Consider the following 16,924-nt stretch of genomic DNA (forward strand, 5'->3'; position numbering starts at 1 on the left):
AATTGATAAATTTAGACTTTCAAATCTGGACGGTCGAGGCACAACGATGAGCAACGAAACTGAAACACTTTTTAGGACAGTTCATCAATATCTACGCGCGTTTAGAGCCATGTCCTTGTTTCCTGCTTCATCAATGTCTTTTTCTTGATGTAGTCAAGGACACGTCACCACTCATTTGCCACATATGGCCCTCAAGTCAGGAAAACTTTAGATAAACCCGATATATTACATGATTCATGATTCATTTAATAAATTTTTATCATCAAATTAGTCCAAAATTAAGCATCGTACGATTTCTCATCTGTCTTTGCCGGAGAAAGATTTAATTAGGTGTCTCTTTCTTCCTTTCACATCGACTAATCTAAGATGAAATGACAGTATAATCCATAATCCAGATATTTGTGTCTCATTTTCCCAAATTTCACAAAGGAATATTTTTTTTAAATCCAATCATTTTAATTAATCCCCACAATTTACAATAGTTTATCCCCTCTCCATTCAATATGATAATTTATAAGGTACTTTTTTTTGAATATTGTGTTAAAAAATTAAAAAAAAATCCCAAAATATATATAAATCATACGAGCCACATTATCTATTATCTAAAATGTAAATATCTTCAACCTTTGTTAAGATAATAAAACATTAGACCCACAAAAGGGTGGACTAGTTGACGGAGTGATACTATTTTAATAATCTCATTAATTTTATCTTTGGTACATAAAATAAATATTTAACAATTATGTTATTATCATATATTAATTTAAAATTTTAAATAAATTATATAAATAAAGTTAAAAAAATTATAAGTGCTTGAAGACTAGTTTAAGCCTGAGCTTTTGCTCAGCTAAAAGTTTTTTACATCAAAATTCTCTTCTTCTTCTTTTTTTCAAATCAGCCCTCAAAAAATATAAGATGTAAAAAATTACTCCCTCCATTTTTATTGTTACAAACACTATCACTTTTGACATATATTTTTTATAATTAAAATTATCTATTTCAATAAATATTTATTACATATTTTTTAAATTACCCTTTATAATTTACATTAATAAAAAATGATTAATGTATGATATATTGATTAATATAGATATTTTAATTTTTTTATTTTTAGATATAATTATTATACTTAATTAATTTTTTTTAAATTATGTGATATATTTTTTTTTTTCTTTATGCATAAGAAACTGAGGGGCCAATCCCTAGGGTTTATTGACGGTTCTATCTATGAGGACCCCAAATGGTGCATTTCTCTAAAGATGACAAGATATCATGAGTTACACGTGTCACGTGGTTACCCAAGAGTTTGGGTATGTGTAAAGGATTAATTCAGTAATATTCATATTATTTGAGGGACGAAATTAAAAACAAATATAAATTATGAAGGCCTATTTAAAACATAATAAAAATTACAGGATGATTAATTTTTCCAAATAAAGAAACATCCTTGTGGCCGGTATTCTCCTTGTTGTTGGTTTATGAGGAAAACAATGAGAAATTGAGAATAGATCCAAATAATTTGAAGAAAACACAGTGCCCTTTCAAGGCTGGAACTACTGTTGGCTTTAAAAAAAAAATAAAAGGCTTGAAATAACCGCCATAAATAGTCCATGAATTGCCTTTGGCTCTTGCTTTAGCTTTTGCTCTGTATTTGTTTGGAGTCCCTGCTCTCTTTGAAGCCTCAGGCGTCATCTTCATGATGGATTCAGGTATGTCACATGCCACGTGTGTATTTGAATGAGAAATTGGTAGAATTATATTCCTTCCTCGTACTGAGAGCCATAGGTGGGCCCAATTTGTTTGGTGAGGTTTAGAAATTCAATTATATTAAAATTTCCTAATTTTTCAACTCCAAGCTTTAAAAATAGACTTAAGGAGGCAATTTGTCAAGTTTGATGCATAATCTTGGCTCTTCTTGTCACTGTAAAAGAGTATCTCCAACTAATAACTGTCTTATCAAAATAAAAAAGGCAGTTAAATTATTACCTTTGTTTAAAAATAAATTAAGTTATTAATTTTGCTCATATTTAAATTAAAAATTTTAAATGTGTATTATATTTTTTTCCCCATAGTCAATGACTTTGCTTTATCCGTTCAATGTTATAAAAGCATTTTTTTTAAATTATCATATTAAAAAATATAAAGCATTTTAGGTTTTTCAAAGTCTAATTAATAAATTTTTTTAAAAAATATCCTTAATTAAAGGGTATATAATAAGTGTATATTTTATAACTAAATAGGTATAAATTTTGATTTAAATTTATTTATATTTATTAAGATTTCATATTTATTTAATTAATATTTATATATTTTTCTTTCATCATTTAATTATGAGATAAAATGAAATTTTGATATAAAATTTATTTATATTTTTTTTATTTTGAAGGAAAATAATAGATTAAATAAAGTAAGAAAATGAAAGGAAAATAATATATATGCATACATGGAGAGTGAGAAGGAACATGCCACGAAATGTCACGTACATTAAAGGAAGCAAAATACCATATGTATGTGTGTGGAGAGAGAGAGGGGCAATTAGGCATTTTGAAAGAGGATTTTATGAGGAAAAGGACACGCACACATCTGAAGTCATATCTGAGCACACGTGAGCGCGCACATACACAGAGTCATCCAATTACTTATTTAAATATTTTAAATTTTTTTTTAAATATTTGAACCTCATGAAAGTATTTTAAAAACTAAAAGTGAGATTGTTGAAGAGTTTTATAAATTATAATTATTTTTTTACACCTTAATTTTTTTTGTAATCATTTTTTATGACAGAGTCATCCAATCACATATTTGAGTATCTTAAGAATTGCTTTTGAGATATTTGAAGCCCATAGAAGTATTTTAAAGGTTGAAAGTGAGATTGTTGAGGAGTTTTACAAATTATAATTATTTCTTTTCTACACCTTAATTTTCTTTGTAATCATTTTTTATGACAGAGTCATCCAATCACTTATTTGAGTATCTCAAGAATCCCTTTTGAGATATTTGAAGCCTATAGAAGTATTTTAAAGGCTGAAAGTGAGATTGTTGACGAATTCTACAAATCATAATTATTTTTTTCTACACTTTAATTTTTTTTGTAATCATTTTTTTATGACAAAATCATCCAATCACTTATTTAAGTGTCTCAAGAATCCCCTTTGAGATATTTGGAGCTCATAAAAATATTTTAAAGGCTGAAAGTGAGATTGTTGAGGAGTTCTACAAATTATAATTATTTTTTTCTACACCTTAATTTTCTTTGTAATCATTTTTATGATTGGAGATTTTAGAACGGTGTTATTTAATTTTATTTTGCGTTTCTAAATTACTTAATTGGGATAGGGATGCTTCCCAATTGGGGAGCTAGTTTTTTACTTTTTTGTTTTGACTCTTTGCATTTATATTTATAAATATTTTTGCTTTTTCCAATTACATTTATTTCTCTTGCTCTTCATATTGATTTAATGACTGGTCACCATTTAATCAAATATATGAGTAATCTTGATGGATTGGGAGGTGAAAAGAAAACCTAAATATAGAGAAATAAATATAAATAACTGAACTAAAGATAGTTGGATATTGTAGGAATGAATTCAATACTAATTAAAAAGGGACTAATAATTAATATAATTTAGTTAAAAGTATTTTATAATAATGAATATGAGAGTAAATAAGAGTAATATTAGAAAAAACTTAATTAATATATCATCAAATAAATTATAATAAAAATCATACATGTCTTCCAAAATGTCTCATTATAAAGACTAGAGGAAATATATTTGAGATTGAACAGAGAGATAAGATTTTTTTAAAATTGCCCTTTAATTAAGGTGTAATTAATAAACTTTTTTTAATTGAGATAACATATTAAATGATATAAATATAAAAATGAGTAATTTAAAATGTCACTAACTCATTAAGGATGTGAATTAATTAAAGGTGTTTTATAATTTTAATTGAATAATATATATATATATATATATATAGGGTGTGCTTGGGATGAGATCGGAATGGCCTCATCCCATGTCTCATATTAGATAGGGAAACATGGTGAAATTTTTGACTCATTTCTCGTGATCCTGTTCTATTCGAAGTCAGGACAAGACTTAAAAATTTCTAGTAAATAGATAGAGTGAACAGGAGATATGGAGAAGAGAGAATATAAAGTACAGGAACATTTGTAAAACTTATACGAAGCATCCAATCAAGCAATTTTAAGAAAAAGATACACAAGTTCCCAACCAAAAAAAAAAAAATTAATTAATAGGTTCTCTGAATTTGACTTGTTACCTATAAATCCATTGGAGAGCCTGTGCAAAACCACACACAATTTTTTACATAGTGTACATTAGGCATGCAATTCACGTATTTTAGTATATTGGTTGAACCCAAATACAATCAGGTACATAACTCAATATGCATCAGGACCTTTATAACAAATCTATGACAAAAAAATCACGGGCTGAATGACCACAAGGCTTGACAAACTCTTAAAGTATAACAAGAAGTCTCATAAATTAAAGGTAATTAAAAAGGAATGAGCCCCCACACATACTCACATACAAAAAAATTGGTATGTCTCTGAAGTCTTGACACTTGATATCAAGGTAACCAAATACCTCCGATATTATTGATTAATAACTTCAAGCTTTGTCATGCCAGTCAGTATCCCTTTTTATGTGTTGGTGCTTCCTAATTAGTTCTCAGTTCATGTCTCTTTGTCTCTCTCCTTTTCTAGATTCGCCAAGCCAGTGCCGAATCAAAGACATGAAAGTGGAAGGCAGGGACTTATACCTAGCTCGTCTACTCAAGACCTGTGCTAGGTATATTGAAGATGGTGAGTTCAAGAAGGCAAGCTCCGGACTACAGTGCATTGCTAGTGTTGCCACCCCTGATGGTGATCCAATGCAGAGAGTAGCTACTTATTTTCTTGATGGGCTTGCTTATAGGTTGGTCATGAATATTCATGGTGTGCCTGAAGCCCTGAATCTGTCAAATCCCTTGTCAACCTTAGCACAACAGCATGTCAGAAAGTTGTTCAGTGAGTTTTGTCCATTCTTGAAGTTTTCTTACCTGATAACCAGTCAAGCTATTGTTGAAGCCATGGGGAGAGAACAAGTGATTCATATTATTGATCTCAATGCATGCGATGTTGCTCAGTGGATATCTCTTCTTCATAGTTTGAGAGATCAACGACAAGGAAATCCACTACCTTTTGTGAAGATCACAGGGATTCATGAGAATAAAGGGGTTTTGGAACAAACGGGGATTCAGTTGATTCAAGAAGCTGAGAAAATGAGCATCCCCTTGGATTTCTATCCCATTGAGAGCCAATTGGAGGAACTTTGCTTTGAGAATTTGCCTGTGAAGCCAGGAGAGCTTATTGCTATAAGTTCTGTTCTTCAGCTACATTCTCTACTGGCAGTTGAAGATCAAATCAGTCATGATTCAATTTTGCCACCTAATCCTTCTCAATGTGTTTCACCTAAGATGAGGTTGTTCCTAAATAGCCTTTTGAAACTGCAACCGAGGTTGATGGTCATTACAGAACAAGAATCAGATAACAATGGGCATTCTGTGACAGAAAGGCTTAATAAGGCACTGACTTTCTATGCTGCATTGTTTGATTGCTTGGAAGGTAATGTTCCAAAAGCAAGAGCACTAGAGAGAATCATGCTGGAGAGAATTCTTCTTGGGGAAGAAATAAAGGACATCATTTCTTGTGATGGGGTTGATAGAAAAGAGAGGCATGGCAAGTTTTTTAAGACATGGCTTCCATGGCTTGAATTGGCTGGATTTAAGAGGGTGCCACTCCACTATGAGAGAATGTTGCAGGTAACAAGGCCATTGCAGAGCTATGGGCGTGGATACAAGTTACTAGAGAACAACCAATGTCTGTTCACATGCTGGAATGATCTTCCACTCTATTCCATATCAGCCTGGAGGTTCTGAGGGAAAATTCTGGGAGATTTGGTCAATAAGAACTTGTAAGAGCGCTATATGAAGCTCATCTATAAGTTAATCATGATTAAGTATCAGTGGAATTATCAGATTTGGGCTTGACTATATGCACGCATAATTTAATGAGTTTCGAAGTGAAGAATGAGCTGTCTTCACAACCTCAAAGCACTATTTTTACGTTCAGTTTAATTAATTGGGAGAATTACTTTAAGATCAACCTCAAGAAAATTAATTACTCTCACATCATTCTCCTAAGCTCAATAGAAATGGATCTCGGAGAAATTAATTGTCTTGAGCGAGACTTGTGTGTACTTCTCCCTTATTAACTAAGCCTTGTATTATAGAGTTGTATTCGTATCTTCCATTGAGAACTCAATGCAATAAAGTAGAGAAACAAAGAGAGGTAGCTCAAAGTTTACTCTTTTGATCTTCTCAAAAGCAATATAGACCAAACTCGAGTAGAAAGTTCCTACCATGGAGGCAACAACTCGAAGATATAAGACCTGACACTCTGAAGTCTTATTGATTTTTGTGTTTGAAGAATCACAATAAATTTGGTGCGATCTTCAACTCCATTTATCTTGTTTACATCTCTGAATTTCTGTAGTAGTTCACTGCAGTTCATCATATTGTTTTGCAGAATCTGATATTTTCACTGATCAAACTACCTTTTGAGGGCCTGATATCTAGGTCTTTGCGAAATTTATCCTATATTTATCTGCATTATTGTGAAAACCATTTTAAATCAAACAATGTGAGAAAATTTTTTGTAAGGATCCCAATTTTAGTCCCTTGATGATTTTTTGAGCTAACAGACAGATCATTTTTTGTGTAAATACCAGTAGAAGCCTCATCTATGGCTCTACTATAATTCTACTGTTGCTTAAGTTGGATCTAGTTCTAATCAATCACAAGCAGGTATCGGATCACGTACATGAATCTCACTAGTCTCTCTATCTCCCTAGTATTTGACCATGAAGCCCCTGCAGAGTTTGAGCTTTTGTCCTAATTACATTATAAATTTGGCCTAATTACTTAAGCACTATAGTGTTCCTTCTTAATAATGTAGGTAATTAAAGTCTTAATAAAAATATGCGTGCCTCATAATTAAACACAAAACTACAGAACATTGCATCTTTTTGTTCTTGTCCTTTTCTCCTAATCATGTTGCATTACAAATTTGGCAGAATTATTTAAACAATAGTTTATCTTCTTAATTAAGCTAGCTAGATAAAGTTTTATACTATTATGAGTCATACGTCAAGAAGCCTCGCAAGAAAAATTTATAAGTTTAAGGAACTCTTCATCCAAATATGCTAGTGTTTTGAAATAAGCTCTTCTTTTAAACTTACATATACTAATAATGTTGATAATTTTGTTGAGAGCTCAATCTCACAAAGATTACCCATGCAAGGTTTTGATTGGCAAAAGGTCGAGCAAAGTATTATGGGTTTGTCAAGGACCTCACCTCTCAAATGGAGGTGCATTGCTATGAGTTTAAGGGGATTTTCTCACTTAATATGTTAGTCTTCTATGTACTATGCAATGATATACAAAATTAGATATTTAAGTTTGTGTATTTATGCATTCAAAAGTGAATAATGTAAAAAAAAAAAATGTGTGGCTATGGATAAAGTTTATATATCTTATTTTTCTCTCTTGTTAAACACATTAATATAACTGGAGAAGATTGGTAATTGGGTTTGTACACCAAGACAACTTCATTAATGACTATATATTATCATAAATGGTTGCCAAAAGTTAAAGGAGCTATGTGGTGAATAAATTTATGACATAGGTTTCTCAACTTAATCCCAAAGGAATCACAAGACTTCTGTCCACATTTGGTTTAGAAAGATTTGCTTTCTTTCTTTCTTTCTCGGTAAGGACTAACAAGGTGAAATGAGAGTTTGGCCCTATCTTGTTTCCTTTTCCTTACATGACAGAAAATAACTTTGTAACATTCTCCTATGTTTGGCTTTTAAGGAAAACGGCAAGAGATTCATCACTAGAAATACACATCAATTTACAATTTCTACTCCCTCACTTTACTCCACCTTTTTGCACTCTCTTTGCAGATCCAGCAATTTGAATCTCTGTTGATCTTCATAATGGATGCAGGTATGCACTCTCGGATTTGAGCTTGCTTTTAAGTTCAGAATGAAACGGGTTTTGAAGATGGGGAAATAAGAAACAAAAAGATTATTCTTTTCAACAGAAGACAGTAGGGGTGTGTATAAGTTGACCGAGTCAATTGTTTTTTGGATCAAAACCATTTGTTTTCTTAGTATAGCAATTTTTCCCACGGCAAATAATGGGATGTCATTGCAGAATTATTTCTGTGTTGATATTGTATCTGTTTTCTGAATACTTATTTCCATGAACAGGACCTATTTGTGAAAATTTAAATTTCATCACATACAATCAGGAGTGTCAGTAAGAGTAATTTGTTATTTGTTTTAAGTTCATCACACGTATTTGATCTAGATTTTATGAATTAAAAAAAAAAGAAAAGAAATAGAACCTTGTCTGTGAACTTATACAAGAACAGACTTAAGGTAGGAAATAACGGCAACTGCCACTTATTCACATGGATATCTATTTCATCCATCTCGATTAGCATCTGTCTCTCTCTACACAAACACACAATATCTATCATGAATATAATACACACCAGATGACCCTTTCTTTTAATTTTTTTTTTTAATTTGCCCCATTTAACTTTTAGAAGTCTCCAGCACATGCTTTAATCCATTCTTTAAGAAGACGCTTGATATACTATACCTCATGCATATTTTGAATGCATGAAGTCTCTGCTTACCTCAAATATATAGGCAAGGTTCTTCTTTGTAGATAGTAATCCCTTATGGACTCTTGCAATCCCTATCTCTTTTGGTCAAATTCTAACCTTTTGGTCGTCAAACCGAATAGACTTAGCCCTGTCCATGCAATCTTGGATGACAAGAGGAAGATTGAATAACCCTTTTCTCTGCAACTTTGAATGACAATAGACATAATGAATACAATTATAACAAATGATAATAAGATTATTAAGGTTAAGATGCCAATTAACCAAACAACTCCCAAATTATGAATAATACTTCAACTCTTTTTCATATTTGTATATCATATATGTGTTAGTGCTTCTATATTCATGCATCTGACTCTCCATGAATAGATTCACCAATGCAGTACCTTAGAGACATGAAAGTGGAATGCAGGGGCTCGTTCCTACCTCGTCTCCTAGCGACCTGTGCTAAATATACTGAAACTCTTGACCTTAACAATGCAAGTGCAGCACTTGAGAACATTGCTAGTGTTGCCTCCCCTGATGGTGATCCAATGCAAAGGGTAGCAACCTACTTTAATAAAGGGCTTGCTTACAGGTTGGTCAAGAATATTCATGGTGTGTCTGAGGCCCTGCATGTGTCAAATCCCTTGCCAACCTTAGAACAACAGTATGCCAGAAAGTTGTTCGTTGACTTCTGCCCATTCTTGAATTTTTCTTATCTGATCACCAATCAGGCTATTGTTGAAGCCATGGAAAGAGAACAAGTGTTTCATATTATTGATCTCAATGCATGTGATGCTACTCAATGGATATATCTTCTTCATACTTTGAAGGAACAACGCCAAGGAGACCAACTACCTTTTCTGAAGATCACCGGAATTCATGAGAATAAAGAGGTTTTGGAACAAATGGGGTTTCAATTGATTCAAGAAGCTCAGAAAATCAGCATCCCCTTCCACTTCTATCCCATTGTAAGCCAGTTGGAGACTCTATGCTTCGAGAAATTGCCTCTGAAACCAGGAGAGCCCCTTGCTATAAGTTCTGTTCTTCATCTTCATTCTCTTCTGGCAGTTGATGATCAAATCACTCCTGATTCAGTCTTACCACCTAATCCTTCGCAATGTGTTTCACCTAAGATGAGGTGGTTTCTAAGTAGCCTTTTTAAACTCCAACCGAGGCTGATGGTCATTACAGAACAAGAATCAGATAACAATGGGCCTTCGTTGACAGACAGGCTTGATAAAGCACTGAACTTCTATGCTGCACTGTTTTATTGCTTGGAAGCTAATGTTCCAAAAGAAAAAGCAGCAGAGAGAATCCTGCTGGAGAAGATGCTTCTTGGGGAGGAGATAAAGAACATTATTGCTTGTGACGGAGTTGAAAGAAAAGAGAGGCATGTCAAGTTTCTGAAGACATGGTGCCCATCGCTTGAATTGGCCGGGTTCATGAGGGTCCCCATGGACTATGAGAGAATGTTGCAGATAACGAGGCCATTGCAGAGTTATGGGAGTGGATACAAGTTGCTAGACTTCAATCAATGTCTGTTTACATGCTGGAATGATCTCCCACTCTTTTCTATATCAGCCTGGAGGTTCTAAGGGAAAATTTCAAGGTGGACTTGTAAGAGCACTATAGGAAGCCCAGCTTTATGTCAAGCATGATGAAGTATCAATAGCATTGTTTGATTTGAGTTTGTTAACAATATACAAATGTAGGTGGTTTTATGTCTTTTTGTCCTAAACCATGTCCACTTGTAAGTTAAGTTGAGTCCGATGGTGAAGAATGAACTGTAATAATACCACCATAAAGCACCGTGGGTGCGTAAGCTTGTATAACAGAACAATAAAGTCAAAAGTTCTTTGACTACATTATTTCAACTCATCTATTTCATTGAGTTCTTTTAAGCTTTGTACTATGGTATTGGAGCTGTGATTTTTATCATCAATTGAGAATTCAGTGCAGTTAATAAGTGAAGAACCATAAAGAAGCAGCCCAAAGTTTACCGTCTTGACCTTCTCAAATCCAAATTCGGATCATACTTGAGAGGAAATCTTACACTCTGTTGTGTTGTTATTTTATTACATAAAAGTTCCCTTACTTTGTGTTTGCAGTTGGACACAGCATCTCCTCATTTGGATCACTGTAGATTTGGTGTGTGCTTGTTCTACGTTCACTAACTTGTCTAGTGTCTACATGTCTGAATTAAACTAGCACTTCACAGAAATTCATCAGCGATTTACAGAATGTGATATCTTTTGAAAACCCACTTTTCACTGCTTACTCTGTTTTTATTTATATTATTGTGAAAGCTATTTCAAATCAAACAGTGAGAGGAAAATTTGCGGAGATCCGAACCCTTTTGTGATCCTCCGTGCTGATAGGCAGAGAAACTTACACTGTAAATAATATAGAAACCTCAGTTATGGCTCTACTCCAACTTCTAGTAGTGGCGGAGCCACACATGTATTTCAGAGAGGGCATATGCCCCCCTCAAATAAAAAAATTACTTACATAGAAATGACATATAAGTATTTACATTTTGCACTCTCTCTTTTTTATAGTTTGCATTTTAAACCATTTTATATTATTTTTTAACTTAGATTTAAAATTAATTTTTTTAACTCAAAAGCCCAATAAATTTTAGCTCACAATTTTAATATACTCAAATAGTAATACTATTTTACAAAAAATTAACATTTATTAAACCTATAAGAAAATAAGAAAAAAATACCTCGCCTGTGTCGTTTGAAATCTTAATACAAATTTGTCAAAAAATTAGTTGAAACTAAAAGGCATATTTTTATCCATTAGTTTACCTTTTCTTAAAATTAGCAATGATGTTATCTATTGCCACATCAATAGTTGAAAGAGTCTTTTCTATTATAAAGTTTGTAAAAATTTGATTGCACAAATGAGGAATCTATGGATGAATAATTATTTCGTGGCTTATATTAAAAAAAATATATTGAAAGTATTGACAATGAGCTGATTGTTTAATAATTTCAGAACATGAAACCATGTAGAAAAAATTTATAAAGTATGTAATTATTAAATAATTTTTGTTATTTTTTAAAATTATAAATATTTAAATGATTTTGTCATCCTAGCCCAAGATCCTGACTCTGCCACTGACTTCTGGTGTTGCATTAAGTTGGATCTGGCTCAATTTTCAAATATAATTCCGTCTCTTACTTTAGTTTTTTATTTTATTTTATTTTTTAAAAAAATGACTATCCTAAGAAAGATTTTAGAAGAAGAAACTGCTATGCATTACAGACAACAGCTTTGTCCAGAGTTTCTGGTTTCTTGCAATAAGATGATATCCATAGGATTATATAACCTTATTCCATTGGCCCTATTCAATTTTCTTAGCCCATCACAATCTTCCATGTGTGTGTTTGCATAGAGTAATTCTCTTTGGGTGGATTAATGCATCTTGCTTTTGTTTTTAACCCTTCCTCCTAGTTGCATCATAGACTAGGCTGAATTAACTAAGCACTATATGGGTTACTTGCCTAGTTGCTAAGACAACTTTAATATATATTACAAAACCAAAGAAAGATAAATGTATGATCAGAAAAGAATCCAATGATCAATAACATATTATGACATAGGATTCTGTAATTATACCTGGGGACATCCGAAGCCTTAGGAGAAACATTTCTGAGCATATAGATATATATATATATATATATATTTTGGCGAAAGTGGATATAGATACTGTTTGGAAAGATGTTGTTTGTCTCTAGCTAGCACTTCCATAGACTAGGAGAGAAATGAGAGAGATATTTCTGTCTCAATATATTTATATACATACAAATGACCAGAAAAAAAAAAACAAGTATTTAAATTTGTTTCATTCTACTAACGTTTCTTATTTCCTCGATCGGTAAAAAACCACATAACAATATAATAGAAATGGCGATGACATCAAACATCTTGTGTTTTGTCCTCAAATGAATGCAACATTCCTGCATCTCAAGTTTCTATAAAACTAAAGCCCCTTTAATCAAAATTTTGCTCCCCTGAACTCCAAATATTTGAAGTCACTTTATTGTATTGCTCTTCACAATGGATACAGGTATATGCATATGGTCTGTTTCTCCTCTCCAAATATTAGTTTATATATATTGCTGAATCCATTAAGAGTCTTTAGAGATATCGATTAACAAAACTACATATCTGCGAGCTTATTGTGAGGAGAAATTAAAGAAATTGTTCCTCTTTTTTTTTTGGCCAACAGTGTAATTGTTATGGAGACTCAGTGCTGTCCACGTGAGACTCAAGTAATAATCAAATGTAATTACAGTGGGTTTGTGAATTTTTTTTTCCAGATCAGGATCGTTTGATCTCAAAATCTTTTTCTACACCTCAGTCCACCCTTGTCAGGGCACTACTTGTGGTTGATAGTGTAAATTGTAATAGATAAGTTTGTTTGTTTGTTTTTTTTTTTTATCAAAAAAAGTTTATTTATTTATTCTTTATTTTTAAAAAAAGTAAAAATGAATAATTTGATCTCTATAATTTTGAGTGCTTAATTGAGATCAAACTTCAGCTTAACTCAGTCCAATTTGACTGAACACAGGCACAGCATAAACCAAAAGATTATTTGATTCTTAATTTCCAAGTTCATCTTTGTTGTTTGATTACTGATCAGGTTCAAGCTCAAGCTCAAACTCACCATACCAGTGGCTCAACGGCATGGAATGGGAAGCGAAGAGCATTTTAATGGCCCGTCTTCTTCCCCACGGTGCTAAACTTACAGAAACTGGCGATATCGTGAGCGTCGTAACCACCCTCCAGAAAATCGCCACCCTCGCCGCCCCCGACGGCGACGCCCTTCAACGAGTCGCCACTTACGCCAACGAAGGCCTCGCTTATCGGACGCTCAATAAGTACATACCCGGTCTGTCGGAATCACTCCGGCTGACAAATCGCTTGTCAGCGTCGGAGCTGGTGCTTGTCCGGAGACTTTTCCGAGAGTTGTGTCCCTTCTTGATGTTCTCGTACTGGATCTCGAATCACGCCATCGCCGAAGCCATGAGAGCCGAACCGGTGATACATGTGATCGATTTCAACGCTTCCGATCCAGAACAGTGGATCCATCTTCTTCATACATTGAAGGATCTGTGTCACGCGGACAATCGACCTCTGCCGTTTCTGAAAATCACGGGGATTCACGAGAAGAAGGAAGTTCTTGAACAAACGGGGTTTCTGTTGATGAGAGAGGCTGAGAAATTGAAATTCCCTTTCTTCTTTTATCCATTTGAGTGCAAATTGGAGAATCTGATGTTTGAAAAATTGCCTTTGAAGCCAGAAGAGCCTCTTGCAATCGTTTCTGTTCTTCAGCTCCATTCCCTTCTCGCTGCTGATGATAATCAAACGGCCACGACGGGGATTAATTCTCCGGCAGGTACGGCTATTATGGATATTATTGGCGGGTGTTGGGAGAGCAGGGAACATCGGCTCCTATAGGCTCAAATTTGCCTGTAAATTCTTTTTATTGCGTTTTATTTTTAAAATTTTTAATTATAATATTTCAAAATAATAAATAATAAATATTCTAATTTTAAAGTATATAAATTATAAAATTTAAATTTAATTTAAAAATTTAAAAATATTTTAGGCATAAAGCAAAATTTGGCTGGTCGAATCTTGTTTTTTTTTTTTTTTAAGACTTATTAATGTTAGACTTTAATGTCAATTTCACTAAAAAAATGCAATTTTTTTTAAATCCAAACCTTTATAAAAACATGCTTAGATGGGAAATTTGTGAGATCTGATTCTTATTCTGAGCTCTAGTGTTGATAACTTAGTAATAATAATAGTAGGAAAATTAATCATTTACTCCTAATAATTTTTGACTCAATCCTAACTCTATTATTAAATTTTTTTATTATTATGATTCAATCTTTATAATTTTAATTATTTAAATATTAGTTTCTATATTTAAAAAAATAAAATTATAATTATTTTATAATTTAGAGACTAATATTTTAAAATGCTAAAATTATAGGTACTCAGTAAGTTACCACCACCAAAAGCTAACATTACCATTAAATTTTAAAAGAAGTTAATATAAGATCATAACAACAGCATTCTTAAAACGTTAAAGCATAATCCCTTTATAACTTTTAATAATTTTGTTTTTATAAAAAAATATAATATAATTATTACTATCGAACACTTCATTTAACTGGTAAGGGAGTCGTGTTAGTATAACTAGAATCTTAAATTCAAGCATTGGAAATGTTATAGCATTAATAATAGAGATTATGCTCAAAAGGATGTGTCTTCTGCTCGATCCCAATTAGTCTGGCCCTCATTAAGTCTTACCAATTCAACGTGGGACATGCAAGCTTAAGATACTAGATGTTTCACACACAGAAAATTATAATTATAATTATTGTCCTTATTTATTTTGGTGCCTTCTAGTCAACCCACTTAATGGATCAGGTCAAATGATGATGAATGGGTATTTTTTCAGAGTTGCTTGGGAAACTTAGGATCAGACCAAGTCCTGATTCAGCTCTTTCTCCATGTGCTTCCCCTAAGATGGAGTGTTTTCTAAATGCAATCTGGAACCTCAAACCCAGGTTGATGCTCATCACTGAGCAAGAATCAAATGCTAACGAGCATGCTCTCAAGACAAGGCTAGAGAATGCACTCATATTCTATGGTGCACTCTTTGATTGCTTAGAAGCCAATGTTCCTAAAGCAAGAGAAGCAGATAGAACAATCATGGAGAGGATGCTTCTGGGTGAAGAAATCAAGAACATCATTGCTTGTGAAGGAGTTCAGAGAAAAGAGAGACATGAGAAAGCTGAGACATGGGTTCGATGGCTTGAGCTTGCTGGGTTTCAAAGAAGATCTTTGAGCTATGCTAGAATGTTGCAGGCAACAAGGCCATTGCAGAACTATGGAAGAGGATACAAGCTTATAGAGCATGATCAATGCCTCTTTGTTTGTTGGGATGATCGACCTCTCTACTCAATATCAGCATGGAAGTTCTAAAGACTTCAACTCATCATCAAGGAGAGAAATAGAGATAAAGACGATGGTATGCATTGGAAACACAAAATCTCTTCATTTCCTTATCATCATTTTCTCTTCACTTCCCAAATTATATACCATTTGACTAAAACAAATTTACTTAATGCAGTGATATCAATTGTTATAATTAGGGAAGTGAAAGGAAAATGATGATAAGAAAATAGAAAGATTTCACGTCCATGTGGTAGAACTCACATATCTCCAAGTTCTACTATCATTTATATCTCTCTTCTCTCATAATTTAATGGGATCAAGCTACTCTTTTAAGATTTTTTTTGTCTTGACTTATTTTAAGTGCGCTTAAAATAGGTGTGCTTTTCGTATATCTATACAAGTCAAGACCATTTCACTTGAAGAGAATCTAGACTTCAAAATGATGCAGCTGAACATGGAGGAAAATGTGAGTCCACAATTGACCATTAAGCCATTGAAGGGAGTATGAGCCCACGATTGACCATAGCCATTGAGGGGGACAATGTAGGTCCAAATTATAAAAGATACAGAAATCAATCTCAAGTTTAGAAAAACACATAAGCTTGTTAGTTTAATGTACTTTTTATAGGTATATGCAGCCATTTACAGTTTGCTTATGTGACTTTTTATAATTGGTTTGATTTATGTAATAAAGTTTGATCATCTGATGAGATTTGTTGCAATATGTATCTGCTAAAATTGGGGAGATAAAAAGAGAGAGAAATGTTGGTCCACTTTCTCATCTCTCTCTTGGTATATTAGTGTTTTATATATTGGGTCTATATATACCTTACATATCTTTCCTAATTTTTCATATTATCAAGTGTACTTAGCATTAATAAATTAGAATTTTAAGATGAAAAGGTTGATATTTGTAAGATAGGGAAAGGGTGATTTAGTTAAAATTTATATCTTTTTGTATCCTTTTTCATCTTTTCTACTGCAAAGATTCTATTAATAATTGACCTTTTGTTGTTATTTGTTCTCCCTAATAATACAGTAATTTAGGTTAAGCTTAACAAATTAGTTCAAATGAGCTTGAAAAATTTTAAAATTAAACTTGAGAGTTTCTTTAAAAAAAAAAAATTTACTTCCAACTCATTTGAACTATTGAAAAAAATTTGAGTCAAGCTTGAACTTAAATGAATTTAG

At 32.7% G+C, this 16,924-nt stretch overlaps 3 protein-coding genes across 4 annotated transcripts; all 3 read left to right on the top strand.

Annotated features, from left to right (window-relative positions):
- The first annotated feature begins 4,704 nt into the window (after positions 1–4,704).
- Positions 4,705–5,946, top strand: LOC129316668 (GRAS family protein TF80-like). The gene has a single exon (XM_054961067.1). The coding sequence runs from the start codon at positions 4,705–4,707 to the stop codon at positions 5,944–5,946; it is 1,242 nt and encodes a 413-aa protein (XP_054817042.1).
- Positions 5,947–9,141: 3,195 nt separating this feature from the next.
- Positions 9,142–10,344, top strand: LOC129316669 (GRAS family protein TF80-like). The gene has a single exon (XM_054961068.1). It carries the CDS (start codon positions 9,142–9,144, stop codon positions 10,342–10,344), a length of 1,203 nt encoding a protein of 400 aa, XP_054817043.1.
- Positions 10,345–13,225: 2,881 nt separating this feature from the next.
- On the top strand, positions 13,226–16,528 carry LOC129316867 (GRAS family protein TF80-like). Of its 2 annotated transcripts, XM_054961236.1 has the most exons (3): positions 13,226–14,159; positions 15,234–15,806; positions 16,109–16,528. In XM_054961236.1, the coding sequence occupies exons 1-2, from the start codon at positions 13,448–13,450 to the stop codon at positions 15,758–15,760; spliced, it is 1,239 nt and encodes a 412-aa protein (XP_054817211.1). In that variant the 5' UTR covers positions 13,226–13,447; the 3' UTR covers positions 15,761–15,806; positions 16,109–16,528. The 2 variants fall into 2 exon arrangements, with proteins under 2 accessions (XP_054817211.1, XP_054817210.1); XM_054961235.1 differs by having other exon boundaries at positions 15,234–16,528.
- Positions 16,529–16,924: the final 396 nt, after the last annotated feature.

The sequence above is a fragment of the Prosopis cineraria genome, unplaced genomic scaffold, assembly GCF_029017545.1.
Source record: "Prosopis cineraria cultivar Desert tree isolate PC_DT_omini unplaced genomic scaffold, ASM2901754v1 PC7, whole genome shotgun sequence".
In the NCBI taxonomy this organism is placed as follows: domain Eukaryota; kingdom Viridiplantae; phylum Streptophyta; class Magnoliopsida; order Fabales; family Fabaceae; genus Prosopis; species Prosopis cineraria.